Source organism: Struthio camelus, chromosome 32, assembly GCF_040807025.1.
Source record: "Struthio camelus isolate bStrCam1 chromosome 32, bStrCam1.hap1, whole genome shotgun sequence".
NCBI lineage: Eukaryota > Metazoa > Chordata > Aves > Struthioniformes > Struthionidae > Struthio > Struthio camelus.
Window position 1 is genome coordinate 375324 of NC_090973.1, and position 27315 is coordinate 402638.

The 27315-nt window shown below is 71.9% G+C and overlaps 2 protein-coding genes across 2 annotated transcripts; one reads left to right on the forward strand and one right to left on the reverse strand.

Moving 5' to 3' along the window:
* Positions 1–4262: 4262 nt before the first annotated feature.
* Positions 4263–9366, reverse strand: VKORC1 (vitamin K epoxide reductase complex subunit 1). Its single transcript, XM_068923347.1, has 3 exons — positions 9187–9366; positions 7560–7669; positions 4263–4527 (listed from the first exon to the last, which is right to left on the reverse strand). The coding sequence occupies exons 1-3, from the start codon at positions 9333–9335 to the stop codon at positions 4334–4336; spliced, it is 453 nt and encodes a 150-aa protein (XP_068779448.1). The 5' UTR covers positions 9336–9366; the 3' UTR covers positions 4263–4333.
* Positions 9367–10819: 1453 nt separating this feature from the next.
* PRSS53 (serine protease 53) lies at positions 10820–23564 on the forward strand. Its single transcript, XM_068923354.1, has 10 exons — positions 10820–11146; positions 12794–12835; positions 14073–14241; positions 14906–15183; positions 15746–15912; positions 17979–18195; positions 18626–18776; positions 19977–20296; positions 21226–21380; positions 22179–23564. The coding sequence occupies exons 1-10, from the start codon at positions 11107–11109 to the stop codon at positions 22533–22535; spliced, it is 1896 nt and encodes a 631-aa protein (XP_068779455.1). The 5' UTR covers positions 10820–11106; the 3' UTR covers positions 22536–23564.
* The last annotated feature ends 3751 nt before the right edge of the window (positions 23565–27315 follow it).

A 27315-nucleotide genomic window follows, 5' to 3' on the forward strand; every position in this document is an offset into this window, starting at 1 on the left:
CCCCGGACGCCTGGGCCCCCACGTGTCATGGTGGGGGTGTGAGCCCGCCACCCCGGACGCCTGGGCCCCCACGTGTCATGGTGGGGTGTGAGCCCGCCGCCCCGGACGCCTGGGCCCCCGCAGCGCGGTGGGGGTGTGAGCCCGCCCGGACGCCTGGGCCCCCTTGCCGTGACAGGGGGCACAAACCTGCCCGGACGCCTGGGCCCCTGTGGCGCAGCAGGGTGGTGCGATCCCGCCCGGACGCCTGGGCCCCGCGATGCAGCCAGGCGGGGGGAGGGGGGACAGGAGCCCGCCCGGACGCCTGGGTCCGCTGCACCGCGTGCCCGCGGGGTCACGCGAGGCCGCCCGGACGCCTGGGCCCCGCGGCGCAGCGAGAAGCGTCAGGCCGCCCGGACGCCTGGGCCCCCTGCGCCATGGTGGGGTCACATGAGGCCGCCCGGACGCCTGGGCCCCCGCTGGCACCGGGTCCCCCGGCCGCGTCGGCCTTTTGGAGGTCACCCGGGCGCCGGACGTCCCGCCAGGGGGCCCAGGCGTCCGGCTGCCCCCCCCCCACAAGGGGCCCAGGCGTCCGGGCCTCCCCCCAACAAGGGCCCAGGCGTCCGGGCCTCCCCCCAACAAGGGCCCAGGCGTCCGGGCTTCCCCCCAACAAGGGGCCCAGGTGTCCGGCTGCTCCCCCCAACAAGGGGCCCAGGCGTCCGGCTGCTCCCCCAACAAGGGCCCAGGCGTCCGGCTGCCCCCCCCCCAAGGGGCCCAGGCGTCCGGGCCTCCCCCCAACAAGGGGCCCAGGTGTCCGGCCGCCCCCCAACAAGGGCCCAGGCGTCCGGCTGCTCCCCCCAACAAGGGGCCCAGGCGTCCGGGCCTCCCCCCAACAAGGGGCCCAGGTGTCCGGCTTCCCCCCAACAAGGGCCCAGGCGTCCGGCTGCCCCCCCCCCAAGGGGCCCAGGCGTCCGGGCCTCCCCCCAACAAGGGGCCCAGGCGTCCGGGCCTCCCCCCAACAAGGGCCCAGGCGTCCGGGCCTCCCCCCAACAAGGGGCCCAGGCGTCCGGGCCTCCCCCCAACAAGGGGCCCAGGCGTCCGGGCCTCCCCCCAACAAGGGCCCAGGCGTCCGGTTGCCCCCCAACAAGGGCCCAGGTGTCCGGCCTCCCCCCAACAAGGGGCCCAGGCGTCCGGCTGCTCCCCAACAAGGGCCCAGGCGTCCGGCCGCCCCCCAACAAGGGGCCCAGATGTCCGGGCTTCCCCCCCACAAGGGGCCCAGGCGTCCGGTTGCCCCCCAAGGGCCCAGGCGTCCGGCTGCTCCCCCCAACAAGGGCCCAGGCGTCCGGCCGCCCCCCAACAAGGGCCCAGGCGTCCGGCTGCTCCCCCCCCCAAACAGGGGCCCAGGCGTCCGGGCCTCCCCCCACCTCCCACTCCCACAAGGGGGCCCAGGCGTCCGGGGAGCCCCCAACCTTCCCCCCCCCCCACCCCGTCTCCGCGCGTGGGCCCAGGCGTCCGGGCCCCGCCCCCCCCCCTCCCGCAGGGTGGGTGGGGGGTGGTGGGGGAGGGGAGGGGCCCAGGCGTCCGGCTCCCGCCGCCGCCCTCACTCACCAGGCCGCGGACCCAGGCGTCCGAGCCGCCCCCACCCCCCCCCGCGCCTCCTCGCGCGATGGTGCCGCCCGGCCCCGCCCCCCCCCCGCGCGCAATGGTCCGTCCCGCCCCGCCCACCCCGGGCCGCGGCGCGCAGGCGCAGTCCGACCCCGCCCCGCCCCCCACCTCGGCGGACTGCAGCTCCCGGCGTGCACCGCGCGCGCCCGCGGGGTGCGATGGGAAATGGAGTCCGGAAGGGGGGGAATGGGGTCCCCGGACGCCTGGGCCCCTTATGGGGGGGGAATGGGGTTCCCGGACGCCTGGGCCCCTTATGGGGGGGGGATGGGGTCCCCGGACGCCTGGGCCCCTTATTGGGGGGAGGAATGGGGTCCCCGGTCGCCTGGGCCCCTTATTGGGGGGGGAAAGGGGGTTCCCGGACGCCTGGGCCCCTTATGGGGGGGGGAATGGGGTCCCCGGACGCCTGGGCCCCTTATGGGGGGGGAATGGGGTCCCCGGATGCCTGGGCCCCTTATTGGGGGGGAGGAATGGGGTCCCCGGTCGCCTGGGCCCCTTATTGGGGGGGGAAAGGGGGTTCCCGGACGCCTGGGCCCCTTATGGGGGTGGGAATGGGGTCCCCGGACGCCTGGGCCCCTTATGGGGGGGGGATGGGGTCCCCGGACGCCTGGGCCCCTTATTGGGGGGGGAAATGGGGTCCCCGGACGCCTGGGCCCCTCACTGGGGGGGGGAATGGGGTCCCCGGACGCCTGGGCCCCTTATTGGGGGGGGGAATGGGATCCCCGGACGCCTGGGCCCCTTATGGGGGGGAATGGGGTCCCCGGACGCCTGGGCCCCTTATGGGGGGGGGGGAATGGGGTCCCCGGACGCCTGGGCCCCTTATGGGGGGGGGAATGGGGTCCCCGGACGCCTGGGCCCCTCACTGGGGGGGGGGAATGGGGTCCCCGGACGCCTGGGCCCCTTATTGGGGGAGGGAAATGGGGTCCCCGGACGCCTGGGCCCCTCACTGGGGGGGAGGAATGGGGTCCCCGGACGCCTGGGCCCCTCACTGGGGGGGGAGGAATGGGGTCCCCGGACGCCTGGGCCCCTCACTGGGGGGGGGGAATGGGGTCCCCGGACGCCTGGGCCCCTTATGGGGGGGGAAATGGGGTCCCCGCACGCCTGGGCCCCTTATGGGGGTGGGAATGGGGTCCCCGGACGCCTGGGCCCCTTATGGGGGGGGGATGGGGTCCCCGGACGCCTGGGCCCCTTATTGGGGGGGGGAAATGGGGTCCCCGGACGCCTGGGCCCCTTATGGGGGGGGGAATGGGGTCCCCGGACGCCTGGGCCCCTCACTGGGGGGGGGGGAATGGGGTCCCCGGATGCCTGGGCCCCTTATTGGGGGGGGAAATGGGGTCCCCGGACGCCTGGGCCCCTCACTGGGGGGGGGAATGGGGTCCCCGGACGCCTGGGCCCCTTATTGGGGGGGGGAAATGGGGTCCCCGGATGCCTGGGCCCCTCACTGGGGGGGAGGAATGGGGTCCCCGGACGCCTGGGCCCCTCACTGGGGGGGGAATGGGGTCCCCGGACGCCTGGGCCCCTTATTGGGGGGGGGAAATGGGGTCCCCGGACGCCTGGGCCCCTTATGGGGGGGGGAATGGGGTCCCCGGACGCCTGGGCCCCTCACTGGGGGGGGAATGGCGTCCCCGGACGCCTGGGCCCCTCACTGGGGGGGGGGAAATGGGGTCCCCGGACGCCTGGGCCCCTCACTGGAGGGGGAGGAATGGGGTCCCCGGACGCCTGGGCCCCTCACTGGGGGGGAGAAATGGGGTCCCCGGACACCTGGGCCCCTTATTGGGGGGGCAATGGGGTTCCCGGACGCCTGGGCCCCTCACTGGGGGGGAGGAATGGGGTCCCCGGACGCCTGGGCCCCTTATTGGGGGGAGGAATGGGGTCCCCGGATGCCTGGGCCCCTTATTGGGGGGGGAATGGGGTCCCCGGACGCCTGGGCCCCTTATGGGGGGGGGAATGGGGTCCCCGGATGCCTGGGCCCCTTATTGGGGGGGGGCATGGGGTCCCCGGACGCCTGGGCCCCTTATTGGGGGGGGGAATGGGGTCCCCGGACGCCTGGGCCCCTTATTGGGGGGAGGAATGGGGTCCCCGGATGCCTGGGCCCCTCACTGGGGGGGGGATGGGGTCCCCGGACGCCTGGGCCCCTCACTGGGGGGGGGAATGGGGTCCCCGGATGCCTGGGCCCCTTATTGGGGGGGGGAAATGGGGTCCCCGGATGCCTGGGCCCCTCACTGGGGGGGAGGAATGGGGTCCCCAGACGCCTGGGCCCCTCACTGGGGGGGGAATGGCGTCCCCGGACGCCTGGGCCCCTTATGGGGGGGGGAAATGGGGTCCCCGGACGCCTGGGCCCCTTATTGGGGGGGGGAATGGGGTCCCCGGACGCCTGGGCCCCTCACTGGGGGGGGGGAAATGGGGTCCCCGGACGCCTGGGCCCCTCATGGGGGGGGGAATGGGATCCCCGGACGCCTGGGCCCCTCACTGGGGGGGAGAAATGGGGTCCCCGGATGCCTGGGCCCCTCACTGGGGGGTCAGGCCAAGCCCCCACCCCCCCCACCCCGGACGCCTGGGCCCCTCGCGGAGGGTCAGACCGCGCCGCCCGCCCCGGACGCCTGGGCCCCGTCTCCCACAAAGGACTCTCAGCCAGTCGTCCTCCACGGTTTGGGGGGGGGGGGGAAGAGGGCAGCGCCCGGACGCCTGGGCCCCTTTATTGGCGGAGGCGGCGCCAGCGGCGCAGGTTGAGGCGCAGCAGGAGCCCGTTGAGGCCGTAGGTGGCGGCGCAGACGAGGCAGACGTCGCCGAGGCCGAAGAGCAGCACGGCCGCCAGGTAGAGCGAGGCGGCCGCCGCCAGCGCCGAGCTCAGCGCCAGCACCGCCGCCGCCGCCCGGCCCCGCACCGGCCCTGCGGGGGGGGGGGGGAAGGGGCGGCGTCAAGGGGGGCCTCCCACCTCCCATATGGGGGTCCCGGGGCCACCCGACCACCCATATGGGGCTCCTGGGGGCCCCCAAACATCTGCATGGGCTTCCTGGTGGCCCCCAACCACCCACATGGGGCTCCTGGGGGCCCCCAAACATCTGCATGGGCTTCCTGGTGGCCCCCAACCACCCACATGGAGCTCCTGGGGGCACCCGACCACCCATATGGGGCTCCTGGGGGCCCCCAAACATCTGCATGGGCTTCCTGGTGGCCCCCAACCACCCACATGGAGCTCCTGGGGGCACCCGACCACCTCAATGGGCTTCCTGGTGGCCCCCAACCACCCACATGGGGCTCCTGGGGGCCCCCAACCACCCACATCGTGGTCCCAGGGGCCCCCAACCACCCACATGGGGCTCCTGGCAGCCCCCAACCACCCACATCGTGGTCCCAGGGGCCCCCAACCACCCACATGGGGCTCCTGGTGGCCCCCAACCACCCACATGGTGATCCCAGGGTCCCCCAACCACCCACACGGGGCTCCTGGTGGCCCCCAAACACCCATATGAGAGTCCCAGGGGCCCCAACCCCCCCCATGGGGCTCCCGGTGGCCCCCAACCACCCACATGGTGATCCCAGGGGCCCCCAACCACCCACATGGGGCTCCCGGTGGCCCCCAACCACCCACATCGTGGTCCCAGGGGCCCCCAACCACCCACATGGGGCTCCTGGTGGCCCCCAACCACCCACATGGTGATCCCAGGGGCCCCCAACCACCCACATGGGGCTCCTGGTGGCAACCACTTGCACCATGGGGCTCCTGGGGGCACCCGACCACCCACATCGTGGTCCCAGGGGCCCCCAACCACCCACATGGGGCTCCTGGAGGCAACCACTTGCACCACGGGGCTCCTGGGGGCCCCCAACCACCCACATCATGGTCCCAGGGGCCCCAACCACCCCAATGGGGCTCCTGGTGGCCCCCAACCACCCACATGGTGATCCCAGGGGGCCCAACCACCTGCATGGGGCTCCTGGTGGCCCCCAACCACCCACATGGTGATCCCAGGGGCCCCCAACCACCCACATGGGGCTCCCGGTGGCCCCCAACCACCCACATCGTGGTCCCAGGGGCCCCCAACCACCCACATGGGGCTCCTGGTGGCCCCCAACCACCCACATCGTGGTCCCAGGGGCCCCCAACCACCCCAATGGGGCTCCCGGTGGCCCCCAACCACCCACATTGTGGTCCCAGGGGCCCAACCACCTGCATGGGGTTCCTCGTGGCCCTCAACCACCCATATGAGAGTCCCAGGGGCCCCCAACCACCCGCATGGGGGTCCCAGGGCCCCCCAACCACCCACAGAGGGCTCCTAGGGGCACCTGACCACTAGCATCATGGTCCCAGGGGCCCCAACCACCCGCATGGGGCTCCTGGGGGCCTCCAACCACCCATATGAGAGTCCCAGGGCCCCCCAACCACCCACACGGGGCTCCTGGTGGCCTCCAACCACCCATATGAGAGTCCCAGGGCCCCCCAACCACCCACACGGGGCTCCTGGTGGCCCCCAAACACCCATATGAGAGTCCCAGGGGCCCCAACCACCCCAATGGGGCTCCCAGTGGCCCCCAACCACCCACATTGTGGTCCCAGGGGCCCCCAACCACCCACATGGGGCTCCTGGTGGCAACAACTTGCACCATGGGGCTCCCGGTGGCCCCCAACCACCCACATCATGGTCCCAGGGGCCCCAACCACCCACATGGGGCTCCCAGTGGCCCCCAACCACCCACATTGTGGTCCCAGGGGCCCCCAACCACCCACATGGGGCTCCTGGTGGCAACAACTTGCACCATGGGGCTCCTGGTGGCCCCCAACCACCCACATCGTGGTCCCAGGGGCCCCCAACCACCCACATGGGGCTCCTGGTGGCCCCCAACCACCCACATGGTGATCCCAGGGGCCCCCAACCACCCACATGGGGCTCCTGGAGGCCCCCAACCACCCACATTGTGGTCCCAGGGGCCCCCAACCACCCACATGGGGCTCCTGGTGGCAACAACTTGCACCATGGGGCTCCCGGTGGCCCCCAACCACCCACATCGTGGTCCCAGGGGCCCCCAACCACCCACATGGGGCTCCCAGTGGCCCCCAACCACCCACATGGTGATCCCGGGGGCCCCCAACCACCCACATGGGGCTCCTGGGGGCCCCCAACCACCCACATCGTGGTCCCAGGGGCCCCCAACCACCCACATGGGGCTCCTGGTGGCAACAACTTGCACCATGGGGCTCCCGGTGGCCCCCAACCACCCACATCGTGGTCCCAGGGGGCCCCCAACCACCCACATGGGGCTCCCAGTGGCCCCCAACCACCCACATGGTGATCCCGGGGGCCCCCAACCACCCACATGGGGCTCCTGGGGGCCCCCAACCACCCACATCGTGGTCCCAGGGGCCCCCAACCACCCGCACGGGGCTCCCGGTGGCCCCCAACCACCCACATTGTGGTCCCAGGGGCCCCCAACCACCCACATGGGGCTCCTGGTGGCAACAACTTGCACCATGGGGCTCCCGGTGGCCCCCAACCACCCACATCGTGGTCCCAGGGGCCCCCAACCACCCACATGGGGCTCCTGGAGGCCCCCAACCACCCACATGGTGATCCCGGGGGCCCCCAACCACCCACATCGTGGTCCCAGGGGCCCCCAACCACCCGCACGGGGCTCCCGGTGGCCCCCAACCACCCACATCGTGGTCCCAGGGGCCCCCAACCACCCACATAGGGCTCCTGGAGGCCCCCAACCACCCACATCGTGGTCCCAGCGGCCCCCAACCACCCGCATGGAGCTCCTGGGGGCAACCACTTGCACCACGGGGCTCCTGGGGGCACCCGACCACCCACACGGGGCTCCCGGTGGCCCCCAACCACCCATATGAGAGTCCCGGTGGCCCCCAAGCAGGCGCCCGGCTCCCCGGTGGCCCCCCGGGACCCCTGGCCGGCCGGCCCACGCACCCAGCAGGCCCTGCAGCAGGTAGAAGGCGGCGCCGTAGAGGCTGTTGGGCTGGTTGGCGACGCTGTCGCGGCCCAGCAGCCCCTCGAGCAGCCCGAAGCCCCGGCCCCACCTGCGGGCGGGGGGCCGGTGTCACCCCCGGCCTCTGCTCCGGGCCCCGCCCACCCCGCTCCAGGCCCCGCCCACCCCGCTCCAGGCCCCGCCCACCCGCGGGGTTCCGCCCTCTCTGCACAATGGCTCCTTGGCCCCGCCCACTCGGCTCCAAGCCCCGCCCACCCCGCTCCAAGCCCCGCCCGAGAGGTTCCCCCCCCCGCCCCGAGGGATGATTCCATGCGCCCCGCCCACTCCGCTCCAAGCCCCGCCCACTCCGCTCCAAGCCCCGCCCACCGGCTTCCTCCCTCGCTGCCCCTCCCTGCGCGGTGGCTCCTCGGCCCCGCCCACCCCCAAGCCCCGCCCACCGGCTTCCTCCCCGTGCGATGACGTCACGCGCCCCGCCCCCCGCCACGTGGCCGTGTTTACCCCGCGGGGGAGGGGCCAAGGCCGCGGGGGCCCAGGCGTCCCGGCCGGGTGGCGCAACGCGATTCCCGGCAGCGGGGTGACCGCGGGGGCGGCGTCCCCCCCCCCCACGCCGTGTCCCCCCCCCCCACGCCGTGTCCCCTGCGTCCCCTCCCCCCCCGGGGCAATGCAACTCGTCGTGCAATGCAAAGCAACCCCCCTCCCCGTGCAATGCCCCCCGCCCCCCCCGTGCAATGCCGCCCCCCTCCCCGTGCAATGCAAAGCAAAGCACGGTGCAATGCAACCCCCCCCCGGTGCAATGCAAACCCCCCCCCAGGTGCAATGCAAACCCCCCCCCAGGTGCAATGCAAACCCCCCCCCCCCCAGGTGCAATGCAAACCCCCCCCCCCCCAGGTGCAATGCAAACCCCCCCCCCAGGTGCAATGCAAAGCAAAGCCCGGTGCAACGCAACCCCCCCCCACGGTGCAATGCAAAGCAAAGCCCGGTGCAACGCAACCCCCCGCCGCTGCAACGCAACCCCCCCCCAGGTGCAATGCAAACCCCCCCCCAGGTGCAATGCAAACCCCCCCCCAGGTGCAATGCAAACCCCCCCCCCCGGTGCAATGCAAAGCAAAGCCCGGTGCAATGCAACCCCCCCCCACGGTGCAATGCAAAGCAAAGCCCGGTGCAACGCAACCCCCCCCCACGGTGCAATGCAAAGCAAAGCCCGGTGCAACGCAACCCCCCCCCCCGGTGCAATGCAAAGCCCGGTGCAATGCAACCCCCCCCCCCGGTGCAATGCAAAGCAAAGCCCGGTGCAATGCAACCCCCCCCCCCGGTGCAATGCAAAGCAAAGCCCGGTGCAACGCAACCCCCCCCCCCCGGTGCAATGCAAAGCAAAGCCCGGTGCAACGCAACCCCCCCCCCCGGTGCAATGCAAAGCAAAGCCCGGTGCAATGCAACCCCCCGCCGCTGCAACGCAAACCCCCCCCCCCCGCTGCAATGCAACCCCCCCCCCCGGTGCAATGCAACGCAAAGCCCGGTGCAATGCAACCCCCCCCCCAGGTGCAATGCAACCGCCCCCCCCGGTGCCGTGCCACGCCCAGCTCCGCCCCCCCCCCCCCCGCGGCTCACCGGGAGGCGAAGACCCGCGAGCAGGACACGGCGGGCGCCAGGTCGCAGGCGGCGCGGTACTGGGGGTCGCGGGCGCGCGCGCGCTCCACGTGCAGCGCGTACAGCGAGAGCGCCAGGCCCGCGGCGCACAGGGCCGCGCGCGCCGCCATGCCGCCGCCCGGCCCCGCCCCCGCCCTCCCATTGGCCGCCGCCCATTCAGGCCGCCGCCCCCGCGCCTCGTCACGGCCCCCTCCCGCCCCGCTCCCTCCCCATTCATACCGCCGCCGCCGCCCCCGCGCTCCCATTGGCCGCCGCCGATATACGTCATAATGCCCCCTCCCGCCCCGCTCCCTCCCCATTCATACCGCCGCCCGCCCGCCCGCCCCCGCGCTCCCATTGGCCGCCGCCGCCGCTCGTCATAATGCCCCCTATTCATACCGCCGCCGCCCGGCCCCGCGCTCCCATTGGCCGCCGCCGATATACGTCATAATGCCCCCTCCCGCCCCGCTCCCTCCCCACTCAGGCCGCCGCCGCCGCCGCCGCCGCCGCCGCCCCCGCGCTCCCATTGGCCGCCGCCGACATACGTCATAATAGCCCCCTCCCGCCGCCGCTGCCCCCATTCAAGCCGCCGCCGCCGCCGCCGCCGCCGCCGCCGCCGCCGCCGCCGCCGCCGCCGCCGCCGCCGCCGCCGCCGCCTCCGCGCTCCCATTGGCCGCCGCCGCCGCTCGTCATAATGCCCCCTATTCATACCGCCGCCGCCCGGCCCCGCGCTCCCATTGGCCGCCGCCGACATACGTCATAATAGCCCCCTCCCGCCGCCGCTGCCCCCATTCAAGCCGCCGCCGCCGCCGCCGCCGCCGCCGCCGCCCGCCCCCGCGCTCCCATTGGCCGCCGCCGCTGCCGCTCACCGTCCCCGCCTCGGCCCGCCCCCTCGCGCTCCCATTGGTGGGCGCCGCCCGGAAGCGGCCGCGAGGGCTGCTGGGGGATGTAGTCCGAGGCGGTGGGGGGAGGGGGCCGAGATGGGGTGGGGGGGGGGTAAGATTTCCGGGTCCCCCCCTCCCCCATCCCAATGTCCCCTCCCCCACCTCGGGGTGGGGGGGGCCCAGGCATCCGGGGGCTCCCCTCCCCCATAATGCCCCCCCCCAAATCCCCCCCACTTCCGGGGACCCAGGCGTCCGGGGAGCCCCCCCCTCCCCCACCCCAATGCCTCCCCCTCCCCCCAACAAGGGACCCAGGCGTTCGGGCCACCCCCGCCCCCTTCCAGCCAGACCGCAGAGCCCCGCCCACTTCCTCCCAGGCCCCGCCCCCTTCCCACCCCCCCACGAGGTGGGGGACAGGGTGCTGCCCCTCCCCCACCATTGGGGTCTCCCCCCCCAATAGGGAGGGCGGTTGGGGGGGGGGCCGGATTCCCGGACGCCTGGGCCCCCGGGGGGGGGGCCCCCCCCTCCCCGGACACCTGGGTCCCTTCCCCTCCCCCCATCCGGTGTGGGGGAGGAGGAGGGGGGTGACTCACCCCCCCCGGGCACCCCGGCACAGTCACCGCCCCCCCCCTCCTTGGGGCCCAGGCGTCCGGGCGCCCCAAACGGGCCCAGCCAGGCCGAGGGGGCCCAGGCGTCCGGGTCACTTTGGGGTAGTTTTGGGGGGGGGGGCAGCCATGTCCTTGGACCCCCCCCCACCCCCATCCAAACCATGGGACCCAGGCGTCCGGGGTGCCCCTCACCCCCCCCCACCCCCAAATCCGTGCGGGGGCCCAGGCGTCCGGGCGGGCGGGGCCGGGCGGGGCAGCTCCGGTGCCCCCCCCCGCCACCATGGGGGGGGGGCAGGTGCCCGGGGGGGGTTAAAAGCGGCTCCGGGGCCGGGCGGAGACGCCGGAGGGACGCGGACACGGACGCACACGCCTGCACACGCCTGCACACGCCTGCACACGCCTCGGCCCCCGCCATGCGCCGCCGCGCCGCCCTCCTGCTCCTGCTGCTGGCCTGTGAGCACCGGGGGGGCCCAGGCGTCCGGGCGGCACTTCGGGGGCCCAGGCGTCCGGGCAGCACTTTGGGGGCCCAGGTGTCCGGGTGGTACTTGGGGGACCCAGGTGTCCGGGCAGCACTTTGGGGACCCAGGTGTCCGGGTGGTACTTGGGGGACCCAGGTGTCCGGGTGGTACTTGGGGGACCCAGGCGTCCGGGCGGCACTTCGGGGGCCCAGGCGTCCGGGTGGTACTTCGGGGGCCCAGGCGTCCGGGCAGCACTTTGGGGGCCCAGGTGTCCGGGTGGTACTTGGGGGACCCAGGTGTCCGGGCAGCACTTTGGGGACCCAGGTGTCCGGGTGGTACTTTGGGGGCCCAGGTGTCCGGGCGGCACTTCGGGGGCCCAGGCGTCCGGGTGGTACTTTGGGGGCCCAGGTGTCCGGGCGGCACTTTGGGGGCCCAGGCGTCCGGGCAGCACTTTGGGGACCCAGGCGTCCGGGCAGCACTTTGGGGGCCCAGGCGTCCGGGTGGTACTTTGGGGGCCCAGGTGTCCGGGCGGCACTTCGGGGGCCCAGGCGTCCGGGTGGTACTTAGGGGGCCCAGGCGTCCAGGCTCCCCCCAAGGGACCCAGGTGTCCAGGTGATATTTCGGGGGCCCAGGCGTCCGGGTGATACTTAGGGGACCCAGGCGTCCAGGCGGCACTTTGGGGGCCCAGGCGTCCGGGTGATACTTGGGGGATCCAGGCGTCCAGGCAGCACTTCAGGGGCCCAGGCATCCGGGCAGCACTTCAGGGGCCCAGGCGTCCAAGTGATACTTGGGGGATCCAGGCGTCTGGGCAGCACTTTGGGGGCCCAGGCGTCCAGGTGGCACTTCAGGGGCCCAGGCGTCCGGGTGGTACTTGGGGGACCCAGGCATCCAGGAGACTCTCCAGGGGCCCAGGTGTCCGGGCGGCCCTCCCAGGGGCCCAGGCATCTGGGCTGCCTTCAGGGGCCCAGGCGTCCGGGGGAGCTCTAAGGGGGCCCAGGCATCCGAGGGAGGACTCCAGGGGCCCAGGTGTCCGGGGGAGGACTCCGGGGGCCCAGGCATCCGGGGGAGCTCTAAGGGAGCCCAGGTGTCCGGGGGAGCCCTAAGGGGGCCCAGGCATCCGGGGGAGCTCTCCGGGGGCCCAGGTGTCCGGGGGAGCTCTAAGGGGTCCAGGCATCCGGGGGAGCTCTAAGGGGGCCCAGGCGTCCGGGGGAGCTCTAAGGGGGCCCAGGCGTCCAGGGGAGCTCTAAGGGGGCCCAGGCATCCGGGGGATGACTCCGGGGGCCCAGGCGTCCGGGGGAGCTCTAAGGGGGCCCAGGTGTCCGGGGGAGCCCTAAGGGGGCCCAGGCATCCGGGGGAGCTCTCCGGGGGCCCAGGCGTCCGGGCTCCCCGACCCACCTGACCGGTCCTACTGGCCGCGCCGCTGCAGGAATTTTCCCCTTGCAAACCCCAAAATAAGCCCGGCCGCGCCGGGGGAGGGGCCCCGGACGCCTGGGCCCCGCCGGGGGCCGCTGGGGTGGAGCTCAGGGGCGGAAGGTTCCCCCCTTCCCGCCTTCCCCGGACGCCTGGGTCCCTCGGGGGGAGGAGGGGGGGGTCTCCGGCTTTGACCTCTGACCCCGACCCCCCCCCCATTTTGCCTCCGCAGACGCCGACCCCGGCGCCCCGGCGACCCCGACGCCGCCGGCAGGTGAGATGTATGCAAATGAGCCCACGCATATTCATGAGGCGCACCCTCCCCTCCCATTGGCCGCTCCCTCTTCCTGCTCCCCCTCCCCCCACCCCGAGGCTGGTGGAGAACCCAGGCGTCCGGGGACCCTCTGACCCCCCACAAGGGGCCCAGGCATCTGGGCACCCCACCCCCCCGCAGGGGACCCAGGCGTCCGGGGACCCTCTGACCCCCCACAAGGGGCCCAGGCATCTGGGCACCCCACCCCCCCGCAGGGGACCCAGGCGTCCGGGGACCCTCTGACCCCCCACAAGGGGCCCAGGCATCTGGGCACCCCACCCCCCCGCAGGGGACCCAGGCGTCCGGGGACCCTCTGACCCCCCACAAGGGGCCCAGGCATCCGGGCACCCCACCCCCGAGAGGACCCAGGCGTCCGGGCAGCTCCCGACCCCCCACAAGGGGCCCAGGCATCCGGGCACCCCACCCCCCTGCAGGGGACCCAGGCGTCCGGGGACCCCCGACCCCCCACAAGGGGCCCAGGCGTCCGGGCACCCCACCCCCGAGAGGACCCAGGCGTCCGGGCAGCCCCCGACCCCCCACAAGGGGCCCAGGCATCCGGGCACCCCACCCCCCTGCAGGGGACCCAGGTGTCCGGGGACCCCCGACCCCCGACAAGGGGCCCAGGCGTCCGGGCACCCCACCCTCGAGAGGACCCAGGCGTCCGGGGACCCCCCGACCCTCCACAAGGGGCCCAGGCATCCGGGCACCCCACCCCCCCCGCAGGGGACCCAGGCGTCCAGGGACCCCCGACCCCCCACAAGGGGCCCAGGCGTCCGGGCACCCCACCCCCGAGAGGACCCAGGCATCTGGGCACCCTCTGACCCCCCACAAGGGGCCCAGGCATCCGGCCACCCCCTCCCGACAAGGGGCCCAGGCGTCCGGGCACACCCCACCCCTGAGAGGGCCCAGGCATCCGGGCGGCCTCTACTTCTCCCCCCACCGTGGGAACGCGGGCACCCCGCACCGTGGGAACGCGGGCACCTCCCACCCCCACCCCGGGGGCCCAGGCATCCGGGCCCCCCACTTCCCTCCCCCCCCCCACCTCCGGCCCCAACCCGGGGCTGATGAAACGCTTCCTGCCACCGCGGTGGTGCAACAGTCGGCGGCCGGTGGTGGGATGGGTGGAGGGAGGGAGGAGGACGCGGGGCGGCCCGGAGCGGGCCCAGGCGTCCGGGGCTGACGGCCGCCGCCGGCGCAGAGGCGGGCTGCGGGCTGCAGCGGGAGCTGGGCCGCGTGGTGGGCGGCTCGGACGCCCGCCCCGGCGAGTGGCCCTGGCAGGTCAGCCTGCAGCACCGGGGCGAGCACGTCTGCGGCGGCACCCTCCTCGCCCCCGACTGGGTGCTCTCGGCCGCCCACTGCTTCCAGGGGTGAGTCCTGCCGCCCGCGACCCCTTTCGGGGCGCCCGGAACCTTTTGGGGGGCACCTGGAACCCGGCGGGGAACTCTAGAACCCTTTGGGGCACCTAGAGCTCCATAGAGGCACCTAGAACCTGTAGGGGCACCTAGAACCTATAGGGGCACCTAGACCCTACGGGGGCACCTAGAACTCCATGGGGGCACCCAGGTCTCCTTGGGGCACCTAGAACCCCCTGGGGGGGGCACCCGAGACCCTTAGGGGCACCCAGGTCCGCTTGGTGCACCTAGAACCCGTAGAAGCACCTAGAACCCCTGAGGGGCACCCAGATCCCTTTGATGCACCCAGAGCCCCATAGGAGCACCCAGTACGGGTAGGAAAGCCCAAAACCTTTAGGGGCACCCAGCTCCCCTTGGGGCACCTAGAACCCCTTTGGGAAACCCAATACCCTTAGGGGCACCCAGATCCCCTTGGGGCACCTAGAACCCCTTTGGGAAACCCAACACCCTTGGGGGCACCCAGCTCTCATTGGGGCAACTAGAACCCCTTTGGGAAACCCAACACCCTTGGGGGCACCCAGATCCCCTTGGGGCACCTAGAACCACCCCCCCCAGGGCACCCAGATGGCCTTGGGGCACCTAGACGGCGGTCGGGGCCGCCTCCGTCTGTCACCCACAGGTCCAACGGGAGTCGGGTGGCACCGTCCGAGTGGCGGGTGGTGCTGGGGCGGCTGCGGCTGAAGGAGGCCGGGGGGCAGGAGCGGGCCGTGGCGGCCCTGGTGGTCCACGAGGACTACCGGGGGGTGCAGGGGGGCCACGACCTGGCGCTGGTGCGCCTGGCCACCCCCGCCACCCTGGGGCCCCGCGTGGGCACCATCTGCCTGCCCCGGCCCCGCCACCCCTTCGCCTTCGGCACCACCTGCTGGGTCACCGGCTGGGGCTACGTCGCTGAGAACGGTGAGTCCCGGACGCCTGGGCCCCTGGTGGGGGGGGGGGACAGTTCCCTGTGGGTGACATCTGGACACACCTGGGTGTCCTCCTTGGAGGTGGGTCTCCATGGGGTGACACCAGGATGCTTGAGTCCTCCATGGAGTTGGGTCTCCATGGGGTGACACCAGGACACTTGAGTCCTCCATGGAGGTGGGTCCCTATGAGGTGATACCTGGACACCTGGGTGCCCATGGAGGTGGGTCCCCATAGCGGGGCTCCCGGGCACCTAGGTGCTCATGGAGATGGGTGCCCATGGAGTGACACCAGGACACTTGGGTCCTCCATGGAGGTGGGTCCCATAGGGTGGCTCCCAGCCACCTGGGTGCCCATGGAGGTGGGTCCCCATAGCGTGGCGCCCGGGCACCTAGGTGCTCATGGAGATGGGTGCCCATGGAGTGACACCAGGACACTTGGGTCCTCCATGGAGGTGGGTCCCATAGGGTGGCTCCCAGCCACCTGGGTGCCATGGGGCGGCTCCTGGCCGGCGGGCTGCCCCATGGGGTGACGGCCGGACGCCTGGGTCCCGCAGTGTCGCTGCCGGCGGGGGCCCCGCTGCAGAAGGCCCCCCTGGACCTGCTGAGCCCGGACACCTGCAACTGCCTCTACGGCACCCTGCGGCGGCGGGAGCTGGCGCGGCCGGCCAGGGCCACCATGGTGTGCGGGGGGGTGCCGGAGGGCGGCCGTGGCGCCTGCCAGGTACGGGGGACGTGGGGGATGTGGGGGACGTGGGGGACATGGGGGACATGGAGGACATGGGGGACATGGAGAGACGTGGGGGGACATGGAGGACATGGAGGACATGGAGGGACATGGGGGGACATGGGGGACATGGAGGACATGGGGGGACATGGAGGGACATGGGGGGACATGGGGGGACATGGAGGACATGGGGGGACATGGAGGGACATGGGGGGACATGGGGGGACATGGAGGACATGGGGGGACATGGAGGGACGTGGGGGACGTGGGGGACATGGGGGACATGGAGGGACATGGGGGGACATGGAGAGACGTGGGGGGACATGGGGGACATGGGGGGACATGGAGGGACATGGAGGACATGGGGGACACGGGGGGACACGGGGGGACATGGGGGGACATGGAGGGACATGGAGGGACATGGGGGGACATGGAGGGACATGGAGGGACATGGGGGGACATGGGGGGACATGGAGGACATGGAGGGACATGGAGGGTCATGGAGGGTCATGGAGGACATGGAGGACATGGGGGGACATGGAGGGACATGGAGGACATGGGGGACATGGAGGACATGGGGGACATGGAGGGACATGGAGGGACATGGAGGACATGGGGGGACATGGAGGACATGGAGGACATGGAGGACATGGAGGACATGGAGGGACATGGAGGACATGGGGGGACATGGAGGACATGGAGGACATGGAGGGACATGGAGGACATGGAGGGACATGGGGGACATGGAGGACATGGAGGACATGGAGGGACATGGAGGACATGGGGGGACATGGAGGGACATGGAGGGACATGGGGGGACATGGGGGGACATGGAGGGACATGGGGGGACATGGGGGGACATGGAGGACATGGAGGGACATGGAGGGTCATGGAGGGTCATGGAGGACATGGAGGACATGGGGGGACATGGAGGGACATGGAGGACATGGGGGACATGGAGGACATGGGGGACATGGAGGGACATGGAGGACATGGGGGGACATGGAGGACATGGAGGACATGGGGGACATGGAGGACATGGAGGACATGGAGGGACATGGAGGACATGGGGGGACATGGAGGACATGGAGGACATGGAGGGACATGGAGGACATGGGGGGACATGGGGGACATGGAGGACATGGAGGACATGGAGGGACATGGAGGACATGGAGGACATGGGGGACATGGAGGACATGGAGGACATGGAGGGACATGGAGGACATGGGGGGACATGGGGGACATGGAGGACATGGAGGACATGGAGGGACATGGAGGGACATGGAGGACATGGAGGACATGGGGGGACATGGGGGGACATGGGGGGACATGGGGGACATGGGGGACATGGGGGGACATGGAGGGTCATGGAGGACATGGGGGACATGGAGGGACATGGGGGGACATGGAGGACATGGAGGGACATGGGGGACATGGAGGGACATGGGGGGACATGGGGGACATGGGGGGACATGGAGGGACATGGGGGGACATGGAGGACATGGGGGACATGGGGGGACATGGAGGGTCATGGAGGGACATGGAGGACATGGGGGGACATGGAGGGACATGGGGGGACATGGGGGGACATGGGGGGACATGGGGGACATGGGGGGACATGGAGGGACATGGAGGACATGGGGGGACATGGAGGGACATGGGGGGACATGGAGGACATGGGGGACATGGGGGGACATGGAGGGTCATGGAGGGTCATGGAGGGACATGGGGGGACATGGAGGGACATGGGGGGACACGGGGGACATGGGGGGACATGGGGGACATGGAGGGACATGGGGGACATGGAGGGACATGGAGGGACATGGGGGACATGGGGGGACATGAGGGGACATGGAGGACATGGGGGGACATGAGGGGACATGGAGGACATGGAGGGACATGGGGGGACATGGGGGGACATGGGGGGACATGGAGGGACATGGAGGACATGGGGGGACATGGAGGGACATGGGGGGACATGGAGGGTCATGGAGGACATGGGGGGACATGGGGGGCGCAGGAGGCCCCCCCAGCCCCGCCGTGACGCCGCCGCCGTGGGGCAGGCCGACTCGGGGGGGCCGATCCTGTGCGCCCAGGCCGGGCGCTGGGTGCAGGCCGGGGTGCTGAGCTTCGCCGTGGGCTGCGCCCGGCCCCACGGGCCGGTGGTGGCGGCGGCCCTCAGCGCCCACGCCGCCTGGCTGCGCCGCCACGTGCCCCAGGCCGCCTTCGCCCCCCGGCCCCCGCCGCCGCCCCCCGGCCTCGAGGACGGCAAGTGCCTCGGTGCGTCCCCGCGCGGCGGGCCCAGGCGTCCGGGAGGGGCCCAGGTGTCCGGGAGGGGCCCAGGAGTCTGGGGGGGCCCAGGTGTCCGGGGAGGGACCCAGCCGTCCGGGGGGGGACCCAGGTGTCCGGGAGGGACCCAGGAGTCCGGGAGGGGCCCAGGCGTCCGGGAGGGGCCCAGGTGTCCGGGGAGGGGCCCAGGTGTCCGGGAGGGGCCCAGGCGTCCGGGGGGGGACCCAGGCGTCCGGGGGGGACCCAGGTGTCCGGGAGGGGCCCAGGAGTCCGGGAGGGACCCAGGTGTCCAGGGAGGGACCCAGGTGTCCGGGAGGGGCCCAGGCGTCCGGGAGGGACCCAGGCATCCGGGGCAGTTCCCAGGCATCCAGGAGGGGCCCAGGCGTCCGGGCAGCCCTGACCCCCCCCCTCCGCCCCCCAGGCTGCGGGATGCAGGGGGGGCCCCGGCTGAGCCCCGGCCCGGCCGTGCCCTGGCCCTGGTACGTCAGCCTGCGCTTCGGGGGCCGCCACGTCTGCGGGGGGGCCCTGGTGGCCGAGAGCTGGGTGCTGAGCGCCGCCCACTGCTTCATCGGGTGAGTCGGGGGCCCAGGCGTCCGGGCAGCCCTTCGCTCCACCCCTGGGGGCCCAGGCGTCCGGGCGGGGCAGCGGGTTCCCCATCGCTCACACATTGGCGGGGCCCAGGCGTCCGGGTGGCCATGACGGGTTCCCCATCCCACTGGCGCGTTGGCGGGGCCCAGGCGTCCGGGTGGCCATGACGGGTTCCCCATCCCACTCGTGCCTTGGCGGGGCCCAGGCGTCCAGGTGGCCATGACGGGTTCCCCATCGCTCACACATTGGCGGGGCCCAGGCGTCCGGGTGGCCATGGCGGGTTCCCCATCGCTCACACATTGGCGGGGCCCAGGCGTCCGGGTGGCCATGACGGGTTCCCCATCCCACTGGCGCGTTGGCGGGGCCCAGGCGTCCGGGTGGCCATGACGGGTTCCCCATCGCTCACACATTGGCGGGGCCCAGGCGTCCGGGTGGCCATGACGGGTTCCCCATCGCTCACACGTTGGCGGGGCCCAGGCGTCCGGGTGGCCATGACGGGTTCCCTATCGCTCACACGTTGGCGGGGCCCAGGCGTCCGGGTGGCCATGACGGGTTCCCCATCGCTCACACATTGGCGGGGCCCAGGCGTCCGGGTGGCCATGACGGGTTCCCCATCCCACTCGTGCCTTGGCGGGGCCCAGGCGTCCGGGTGGCCATGACGGGTTCCCCATCGCTCACACATTGGCGGGGCCCAGGCGTCCGGGTGGCCATGACGGGTTCCCCATCGCTCACACATTGGCGGGGCCCAGGCGTCCAGGTGGCCATGACGGGTTCCCTATCGCTCACACGTTGGCGGGGCCCAGGCGTCCGGGTGGCCATGACGGGTTCCCCATCGCTCACACATTGGCGGGGCCCAGGCGTCCGGGTGGCCATGACAGGTTCCCCATCCCACTGGCGCGTTGGCGGGGCCCAGGCGTCCGGGTGGCCATGACGGGTTCCCCATCCCACTCGTGCCTTGGCGGGGCCCAGGCGTCCGGGTGGCCATGACGGGTTCCCCATCCCACTCGTGCCTTGGCGGGGCCCAGGCGTCCGGGTGGCCATGACGGGTTCCCCATCCCACTCGTGCCTTGGCGGGGCCCAGGCGTCCGGGTGGCCATGACGGGTTCCCCATCCCACACGTGCGTTGGCGGGGCCCAGGCGTCCGGGCGGGCTCGGCGGGGCTGACGGCGGCTCTGGGGCGGCAGGCGGCAGGTGGCGGAGGCCTGGACGGTGGTGACGACGGGGACGGAGATGACGGCGGGGACGACGGTGGGGACGACGGCGGGGACGACGGCGGGGACGACGGTGGGGACGACGGTGGGGACGACGGGGACCGCGCCCCGGGCCGGCGCCCGCCTCTGGCTCCACGGCGCCTACGTGGGGCCGGGCCGCGGCCCCGACCTGGCCCTGCTGCGGCTCGAGCGCCCGCTGCCCCCGGCCCCGGCCCTGCGGCCCCTCTGCCTGCCCTACGCCCAGCACCGCTTCGCCCCCGGCGCCCGCTGCTGGGCCCCCTTCGCCCCCAACGGTGCGTGGCCCCGGCCCCGATGTCCCCTGGTGGCCCCGTGCCCGATGTCCCCTGGTGGCTCCATCCCTGGTGGCCCCAGGTGGCCCTACCCTTGGTTATCCTCATCCCCGATGTCCCCTGCTGGCCCCATCCCTGGTGGCCCCATGCCTGATGTGCCCTGGTGCCTCCATCCCTGGTGGCCCCAGGTGGCCCTACCCTTGGTTGTCCTCATCCCCGATGTCCCCTGGTGGCCCCATCCCTGGTGGCTCCATCCCTGGTGGCCCCAGGTGGCCCTACCCTTGGTTATCCTCATCCCCGATGTCCCCTGGTGGCCCCATCCCGGGTGGCCCCAGGTGGCCCTACCCTTGGTTATCCTCATCCCCGATGTCCCCTGGTGGCCCCATCCCGGGTGGCCCCATCCCGGGTGGCCCCATCCCTGGTGGCGCCAGGTGACCGATGTCCCCTGGTGGCCCCATCCCCGATGTCCCCTGGTGGCCCCATCCTGGGTGGCCCCAGGTGACCGATGTCCCCTGGTGGCTCCATCCCCGATGTCCCCTGGTGCCTCCATCCCTGGTGGCCCCAGGTGGCCCTACCCTTGGCTATCCTCATCCCCGATGTCCCCTGGTGCCTCCATCCCTGGTGGCCCCATCCCTGGTGGCCCCATCCTCGGTGGCCCCAGGTGACCGATGTCCCCTGGTGGCCCCATCCCCGATGTCCCCTGGTGGCTCCATCCCTGGTGGCCCCAGGTGGCCCTACCCTTGGTTATCCTCATCCCTGATGTCCCCTGGTGGCCCCATCCTGGCATCCCCATCCCTGGTTATCCCCATGCCTGATGTCCCCAGTGTCCCCATGTCCCCAATGTCCCCATCCCTGGGTGTCCCCATCCCTGGGTGTCCCCATCACCCGTGTCCCCAGCGTCCTCCCATGCCTGATGTCCCCGTGTCCCCCAGGCTCAGCCCTCCCTGAAGCCCTGGTCAACGTGGAGGTGACGCTGGCGGGTTCCTGCAGCTCCGGCCCCCAGGACAGGGACAGGGACAGGGACAGGGACATCTCCCACCCCGACACCTTCTGTGTCACCGTCCCCAAGAACAGCAGCATCGGCCAGGTCAGTGGGGACAGGGCCACCGCGTCCCTCCTGGGGCCCTTTGGGGTCCTGGTGGGTCATTTCAGGCTCCTTGGGGGCATTTTGGGGCACCTTGGGGTGGTTTGGAGCTCGGGGTGGGAGTTTTTGGGGGCCCCTGGGGACATTTTGGGCTCTGGGTGGGATTTTGGGGGTCCCTGGGGGCATTTTGGGGCATCTCGGAGTGCTTTTGGGTCTCCTTGTAGGTGATTTTGGGCTCCTGGGGGTGTTTCGGGGCATCTTGGGCTGCATTTTGGGCTCCTTGCAGGTGTTTTGGGGCCCCCGAGGGCGTTTTTGGGTGCCGGGTGGGAATTTTGAGGCTCCAGGCAGGCGTTTGGGGGCTCCAGGTGGGAGTTTTGGGGCTCCCTAGGGCATTTTTGGCTTCCTTGGGGGAGGGGTTGGGGCTCCCTGGGATGTTTTTTGGCTCTCTGGGGCGTTTTGGGGTTTCTTGGAGGGGTTTTGGAGCTCCAGGTGGGCGTTTTTGGGCTCCCTGGGGCATTTTGGTGTTCCTTGGGGTGGTTTGGAGCTCCAGGTGGGCGTTTTTGGGCTCCCTGGGGCGTTTTTGGGGTTCCTTGGAGGGGTTTTGGAGCTCCAGGTGGGTGTTTTTGGGCTCCCTGGGGCGTTTTTGGGGTTCCTTGGAGGGGTTTTGGAGCTCCAGGTGGGTGTTTTTGGGCTCCCTGGGGCATTTTTGGGGCTCTGGGCGGGAGTTTGGTGGCCCCACAGGGGGCGTTTCGGGGCTGCAGCCTGGGCAGGTGGGTGACACCGGGCCGGGGGGTCCCGCAGGTGGACGCGGGGGCCCCGCTGGCCTGCGAGGAGCGCGGCACCTGGTTCCTGGCGGGGACGGCCACCGGGGCCACCGGGGCCACCGGGGCCCCCGTCTTCACGGCCGCCCCACCCCACGCCCGCTGGGTGGCCGGCGTCACCCGCGACGCCTACTTCGCCGAGCCGCCCCCGCGGCCCGAGGACGAGGAGCCCGAGGACGCCGACCCCGACGCCTTTGACGCCCAGCTTGAGGGGGGCCCCGGCGTCCCCACCAAGGGGGGTTCCAGAGTCCCTAGGGAGGGACCAGGCGTCTCCACAGGGGGCCCCAGCGTCACCACGGAGAGCCTTGATGTCCTCGAGGGCTCTGGTGAGGCCTGATCCCACCCTGGTTGGGATGATCCCGCCCCGGATGGGATGATCCCACCCTGGTTGGGTTGATCCCACCCATTGTGCTGAACCCACTCTGGTTGGGTTGATCCCACCCTGGTTGGGTTGATCCTGCCCCGGTTGGGATGATCCCACCCTGGTTGAGATGTTCCCACCCTGGTGGGGACGATCCCGTACCGGTTGGGTTGATCCTGCACCGGTTGAGTTGTTCCCTCTCCCAATTGGATGATCCTTCCCTAGTTGTGTTGATCCCACCCACTGTGTTGATCCCACCCTGGTTGGGTTGATCCCACCCCGGTTGGGATGATCCCACCCTGGTTGTGTTGATCCCACCCATTGTGTTGATCCCGCCCCGGCTGGGATGATCCCACCCATTGTGTTGATCCCACCCTGGTTGCGTTGATCCCGCCCCGGTTGGGATGATCCCACTCCGGTTGGGTTGATCCCACCCTGGTTGGGTTGTTCCCTCTCCCGATTGGATGATCCTTCCCTAGTTGTGTTGATCCTGCCCCAGTTCATCCCACCCATTGTGTTGATCCCACTCCGGTTGGGTTGATCCCACCTGTTACGTTGATCCCACCCTGGTTGGGATGATCCCACCCTGGTTGGGATGTTCCCGCTCTGCTTGGGTTGATCTTGTTCCGATTGGGTTGATCCCACCCTGGTTGGGTTGATCCCACTCTGGTGGGGAATGATCTCACTCCAGCTGGGGTGATCTCGTACCGGTTGGGTTGATCCCACCCCAGTTGGGTTGATCCCACCCTGGTTGGGATGATCCCGTACCGGTTGGGTTGATCCTGCACCGGTTGGGTTGTTCCCTCTCCCGATTGGATGATCCTACCCCAGTTGGGTTGATCCTGCCCCAGTTGTGTTGATCTCACTGTGGTTGGGTTGATCCCCCCCAGTTGGGTTGATCCCACCCTGGTTGGGTTGATCCCACCCCGGTTGGGTTGAACCCACCCCAGTTTGGGATCCCGGATCGGGGCGAGCAATAAAGCAGTGCTGCTCTGTGGCATCCGGCTCTCTGTGCCGTGGTGGGTGGTCTCCAGTGCCCTGGGGGTCCCCTGGCCCCATAGGGGCACCCTTGGGGGTCTCCAGCCCCATCGTGAGGTCCTCAGGCCCCACAGGGCCACCCTTGGGGTCCCCAAGACTCATCTCGAGGTCCCTGGCCCCATCGTGAGGTCCTCAGACCCCATAGGGCCACCCTTGGGGGTCTCCAGCCCCATCGTGAGGTCCCCAGACCTCATAGGGCCACCCTTGGGGGTCTCCAGCCCCATCGTGAGGTCCCTAGACTCCATAGGACCACCCTTGGGGGTCTCCAGCCCCATCGTGACGTCCTCAGACCCCATAGGGGCACCCTTGGGGGTCATCAGCCCCACCTGGGGCACTCTTGGTGCCATTTTGGGCAGCCTCAGGGTCTCCAGCCCCATCTTGGGGCCCCCCGACCCCACCTGGGGCACCCTTGGGGGGGACCCAAGACGTATTTTGGGGTCCCCAGCCCATATGAAGGTCCCCAGACCCCATAGGAGCACCCTTGAAGGTCCCCAAGATTCATTTTGGGGTCCAGAGCCCCAGCATGAGATCCCCAGACCCCCCAGGGGCACCCTTGGGGGTCACCAGCCCCACCTGGGGCACCCTTGGCGCCATTCGGGGCACCCTGAGGGGTCTCCAGCCCCATCTTGCAATACCTCAACCCCATCTGGGGCACCCTTGGGGGGGACCCAAGACTCATTTTGGGGTCCCCAGCCCCATACGAAGGTCCCCAGACCCCACAGGAGCACCCTTGGGGATCTCCAGCCCCACTTGGGGGTCCCTCGGCCCCATTCGGGGCACTCTGGGGGGCCTCCACCACCCCCGGGGAGGGTGTCGTCCCCCCCTCACCACCCCCGCCGCAAACCAAACTCCCCAAACGCTCCAAAACCAACCCAAACTTTACTCAGGGGGACGGTGGCAGGGTCGGGCCGGGGGGCGGCAGCGGCGCCACGACACCGGCCCCAAAATCGCCCTTTCCGGCCCCGGAGAGGGTTTCGACCCCACCTGCTGCGGCGCCGCCGGGCCGGGAACCGGCGTCGGAGCCGTCAACGCCATTTCGGGTGCAGACGAGGCGGATTTGGGTGCCCTGGGAGCGGTTTCGGGAGCCGCGGGTGCCGTCCCGGGTGCCGGGAACGCGGTTTTGGGTGCCAGGAACGCGGATCCGGACGCCGACGCCGTCTCGGGTGCTGGGAACGCGGTTTTGGGTGCCAGGAACGCGGATCCGGACGCCGACGCCGTCTCGGGTGCTGGGAACGCGGTTTTGGGTGCCAGGAACGCGGATCCGGATGCTGACGCCATCTCGGGTGCCGGGAACGCGGTTTTGGGTGCCAGGAACGCGGATCCGGATGCCGACGCCCTGCCGGGTGCCGGGAACGCGGTTTTGGGTGCCAGGAACGCGGATCCGGACGCCGACGCCCTGCCGGGTGCCGGGGACGCGGTTTTGGGTGCCAGGAACGCGGATCCGGACGCCGACGCCGTCTCGGGTGCCGGGAACGCGGTTTTGGGCGCCAGGAACGCGGATCCGGACGCCGACGCCGTCTCGGGTGCCGGGAACGCGGTTTTGGGTGCCAGGAACGCGGATCCGGACGCCGACGCTGTCCCGGGTGCCGGGAACGCGGTTTTGGGTGCCAGGAACGCGGATCCGGACGCCGACGCCCTGCCGGGTGCCGGGAACGTGGTTTTGGGCGCCAGGAACGCGGATCCGGACGCCGACGCCGTCTCGGGTGCCGGGAACGCGGTTTTGGGTGCCAGGAACGCGGATCCGGACGCCGACGCCCTGCCGGGTGCCGGGAACGCGGTTTTGGGCGCCAGGAACGCGGATCCGGACGCCGACGCCATCTCGGGTGCTGGGAACGTGGTTTTGGGCGCCAGGAACGCGGATCCGGACGCCGACGCCGTCTCGGGTGCCGGGAACGCGGTTTTGGGTGCCAGGAACGCGGATCCGGACGCCGACGCCCTGCCGGGTGCCGGGAACGCGGTTTTGGGCGCCAGGAACGCGGATCCGGACGCCGACGCCCTGCCGGGTGCCGGGAACGCGGTTTTGGGTGCCAGGAACGCGGATCCGGACGCCGACGCCCTGCCGGGTACCGGGAACGCGGTTTTGGGTGCCAGGAACGCGGATCCGGACGCCGACGCCCTGCCGGGTGCCGGGAACGCGGTTTTGGGTGCCGGGAACGCGGATCCGGACACCGACGCCGTCTCGGGTACCGGGAACGCGGTTTTGGGTGCCAGGAACGCGGATCCGGACGCCGACGCCCTGCCGGGTGCCGGGAACGCGGTTTTGGGCGCCAGGAACGCGGATCCGGACGCCGATGCCCTGCCGGGTGCCGGGAACGTGGTTTTGGGCGCCAGGAACGCGGATCCGGACGCCGACGCCGTCTCGGGTGCCAGGAACGCGGTTTTGGGTGCCAGGAACGCGGATCCGGACGCCGACGCCATCTCGGGTGCCGGGAACGCGGTTTTGGGTGCCAGGAACGCGGATCCGGACGCCGACGCCGTCCCGGTCGTGGGGAAGGCGGTTTCGGGGGCGGTTTCGGCGGGGCCCAGCAGCTGGGCGCGCCGGCGGGAAGCCTGGGGGCAGGAGCCGCAGCGGCGCCGGGGTCGGCGCTCGGCGCGGCGACGCCGGTGGCCCTTGGGGGCCAGCAGGTTGCCGAAGGTCTTGCCGCAGGCGCCGCAGCGGAAGAGGCCGGTGGCGTGGCTCTGCCGGTGGTTGACCAAGCCGCCGGCGCGCTTGTCGCCGCGGCCGCGCTCGCCGCACCGGTAGGGCCGTGCTTCGGCCTCGGACTCTTCCTTGGCCGGCGCGGCCTGGTCTTCCTCCTCCTCCTCTTCCTCCCCCCCTTCTTCGTCTTCACCCGCTGCCGCCGCTTCTTCTTCGCCGGCGTCTTCGTTCTCCTCGTCTCCGCCCGCTACCGCTGCTTCCTCCTCCTCCTCCTCCTCGGCGGTGGGGTCCCCCCGGCACCGGCGCCGCTCGAAGGCGGCCGGAGCCGCCGCCGCCTCGGCCAGGTAACGCTGCAGGTTGCGCAGGAGCCGCCCAGCTGCCATGGTGGGGGGCCCAGGCATCCGGGATGGCGGGGGCCCAGGTGACCGGGACAGCGGGGGCCCAGGTGACCGGGATGGCAAGGTCTAGGTGTCCGGAACGGGCAGGGCCCAGGTGTTCAGGATGGTGGGGCCCAGGTGTCCGGGATGGAGGGGCCCAGGCGTCCGGGATGGAGGGGGCCCAGGCGTCCGGGATGGAGGGGGCCCAGGCGTCCGGGATGGAGGGGGCCCAGGCGTCCGGGATGGAGGGGGCCCAGGCGTCCGGGATGGCGGGGCCCAGGCGTCCGGGATGACAAGGGCCCAGGCGTCCGGGATGTGCGGGGCCCAGGCGTCCGGGATGTGCGGGGCCCAGGCGTCCGGGATGTGCGGGGCCCAGGCGTCCGGGATGGTGGGGCCCAGGCGTCCGGGATGGAGGGGCCCAGGCGTCCGGGATGGAGGGGCCCAGGCGTCCGGGATGGCAACGTCTAGGTGTCCAGATCGGGCAGGGCCCAGGCGTCCGGGATGGAGGGGGCCCAGGTGTCCGGGATGACAAGGGCCCAGGCGTCCGGGATGGCGGGGGCCCAGGCGTCCGGTAGCAGCCTGGATGTCTGTAAAAAAAACCCCATCAGGTTCAGTTCCCTCCCCCCCCGGCAAAACCCGCTCCCCGCTCTCAAAAGTGCCCGGTTTCCCCCCAAAACACCCTCATTCTCCCTCAAAACTGCCT

Bases quoted from the DNA above. Each gene is read 5' to 3' on its own strand.
- VKORC1 (XM_068923347.1), bottom strand. From the start codon at position 9,335: ATGGCGGCGCGCGCGGCCCTGTGCGCCGCGGGCCTGGCGCTCTCGCTG. The intron at 7,670-9,186 runs GTGAGCCGCGGG...CCCCGCCCGCAG, and splicing joins TCGCGGGTCTTCGCCTCCCG to GTGGGGCCGGGGCTTCGGGC. The intron at 4,528-7,559 runs GTGCGTGGGCCG...CCCCCCCCGCAG, and splicing joins CCTGCTGCAGGGCCTGCTGG to GGCCGGTGCGGGGCCGGGCG.
- PRSS53 (XM_068923354.1), top strand. From the start codon at position 11,107: ATGCGCCGCCGCGCCGCCCTCCTGCTCCTGCTGCTGGCCT. The intron at 11,147-12,793 runs GTGAGCACCGGG...TTGCCTCCGCAG, and splicing joins CCTGCTCCTGCTGCTGGCCT to ACGCCGACCCCGGCGCCCCG. The intron at 15,913-17,978 runs GTACGGGGGACG...GCCGTGGGGCAG, and splicing joins GCGGCCGTGGCGCCTGCCAG to GCCGACTCGGGGGGGCCGAT.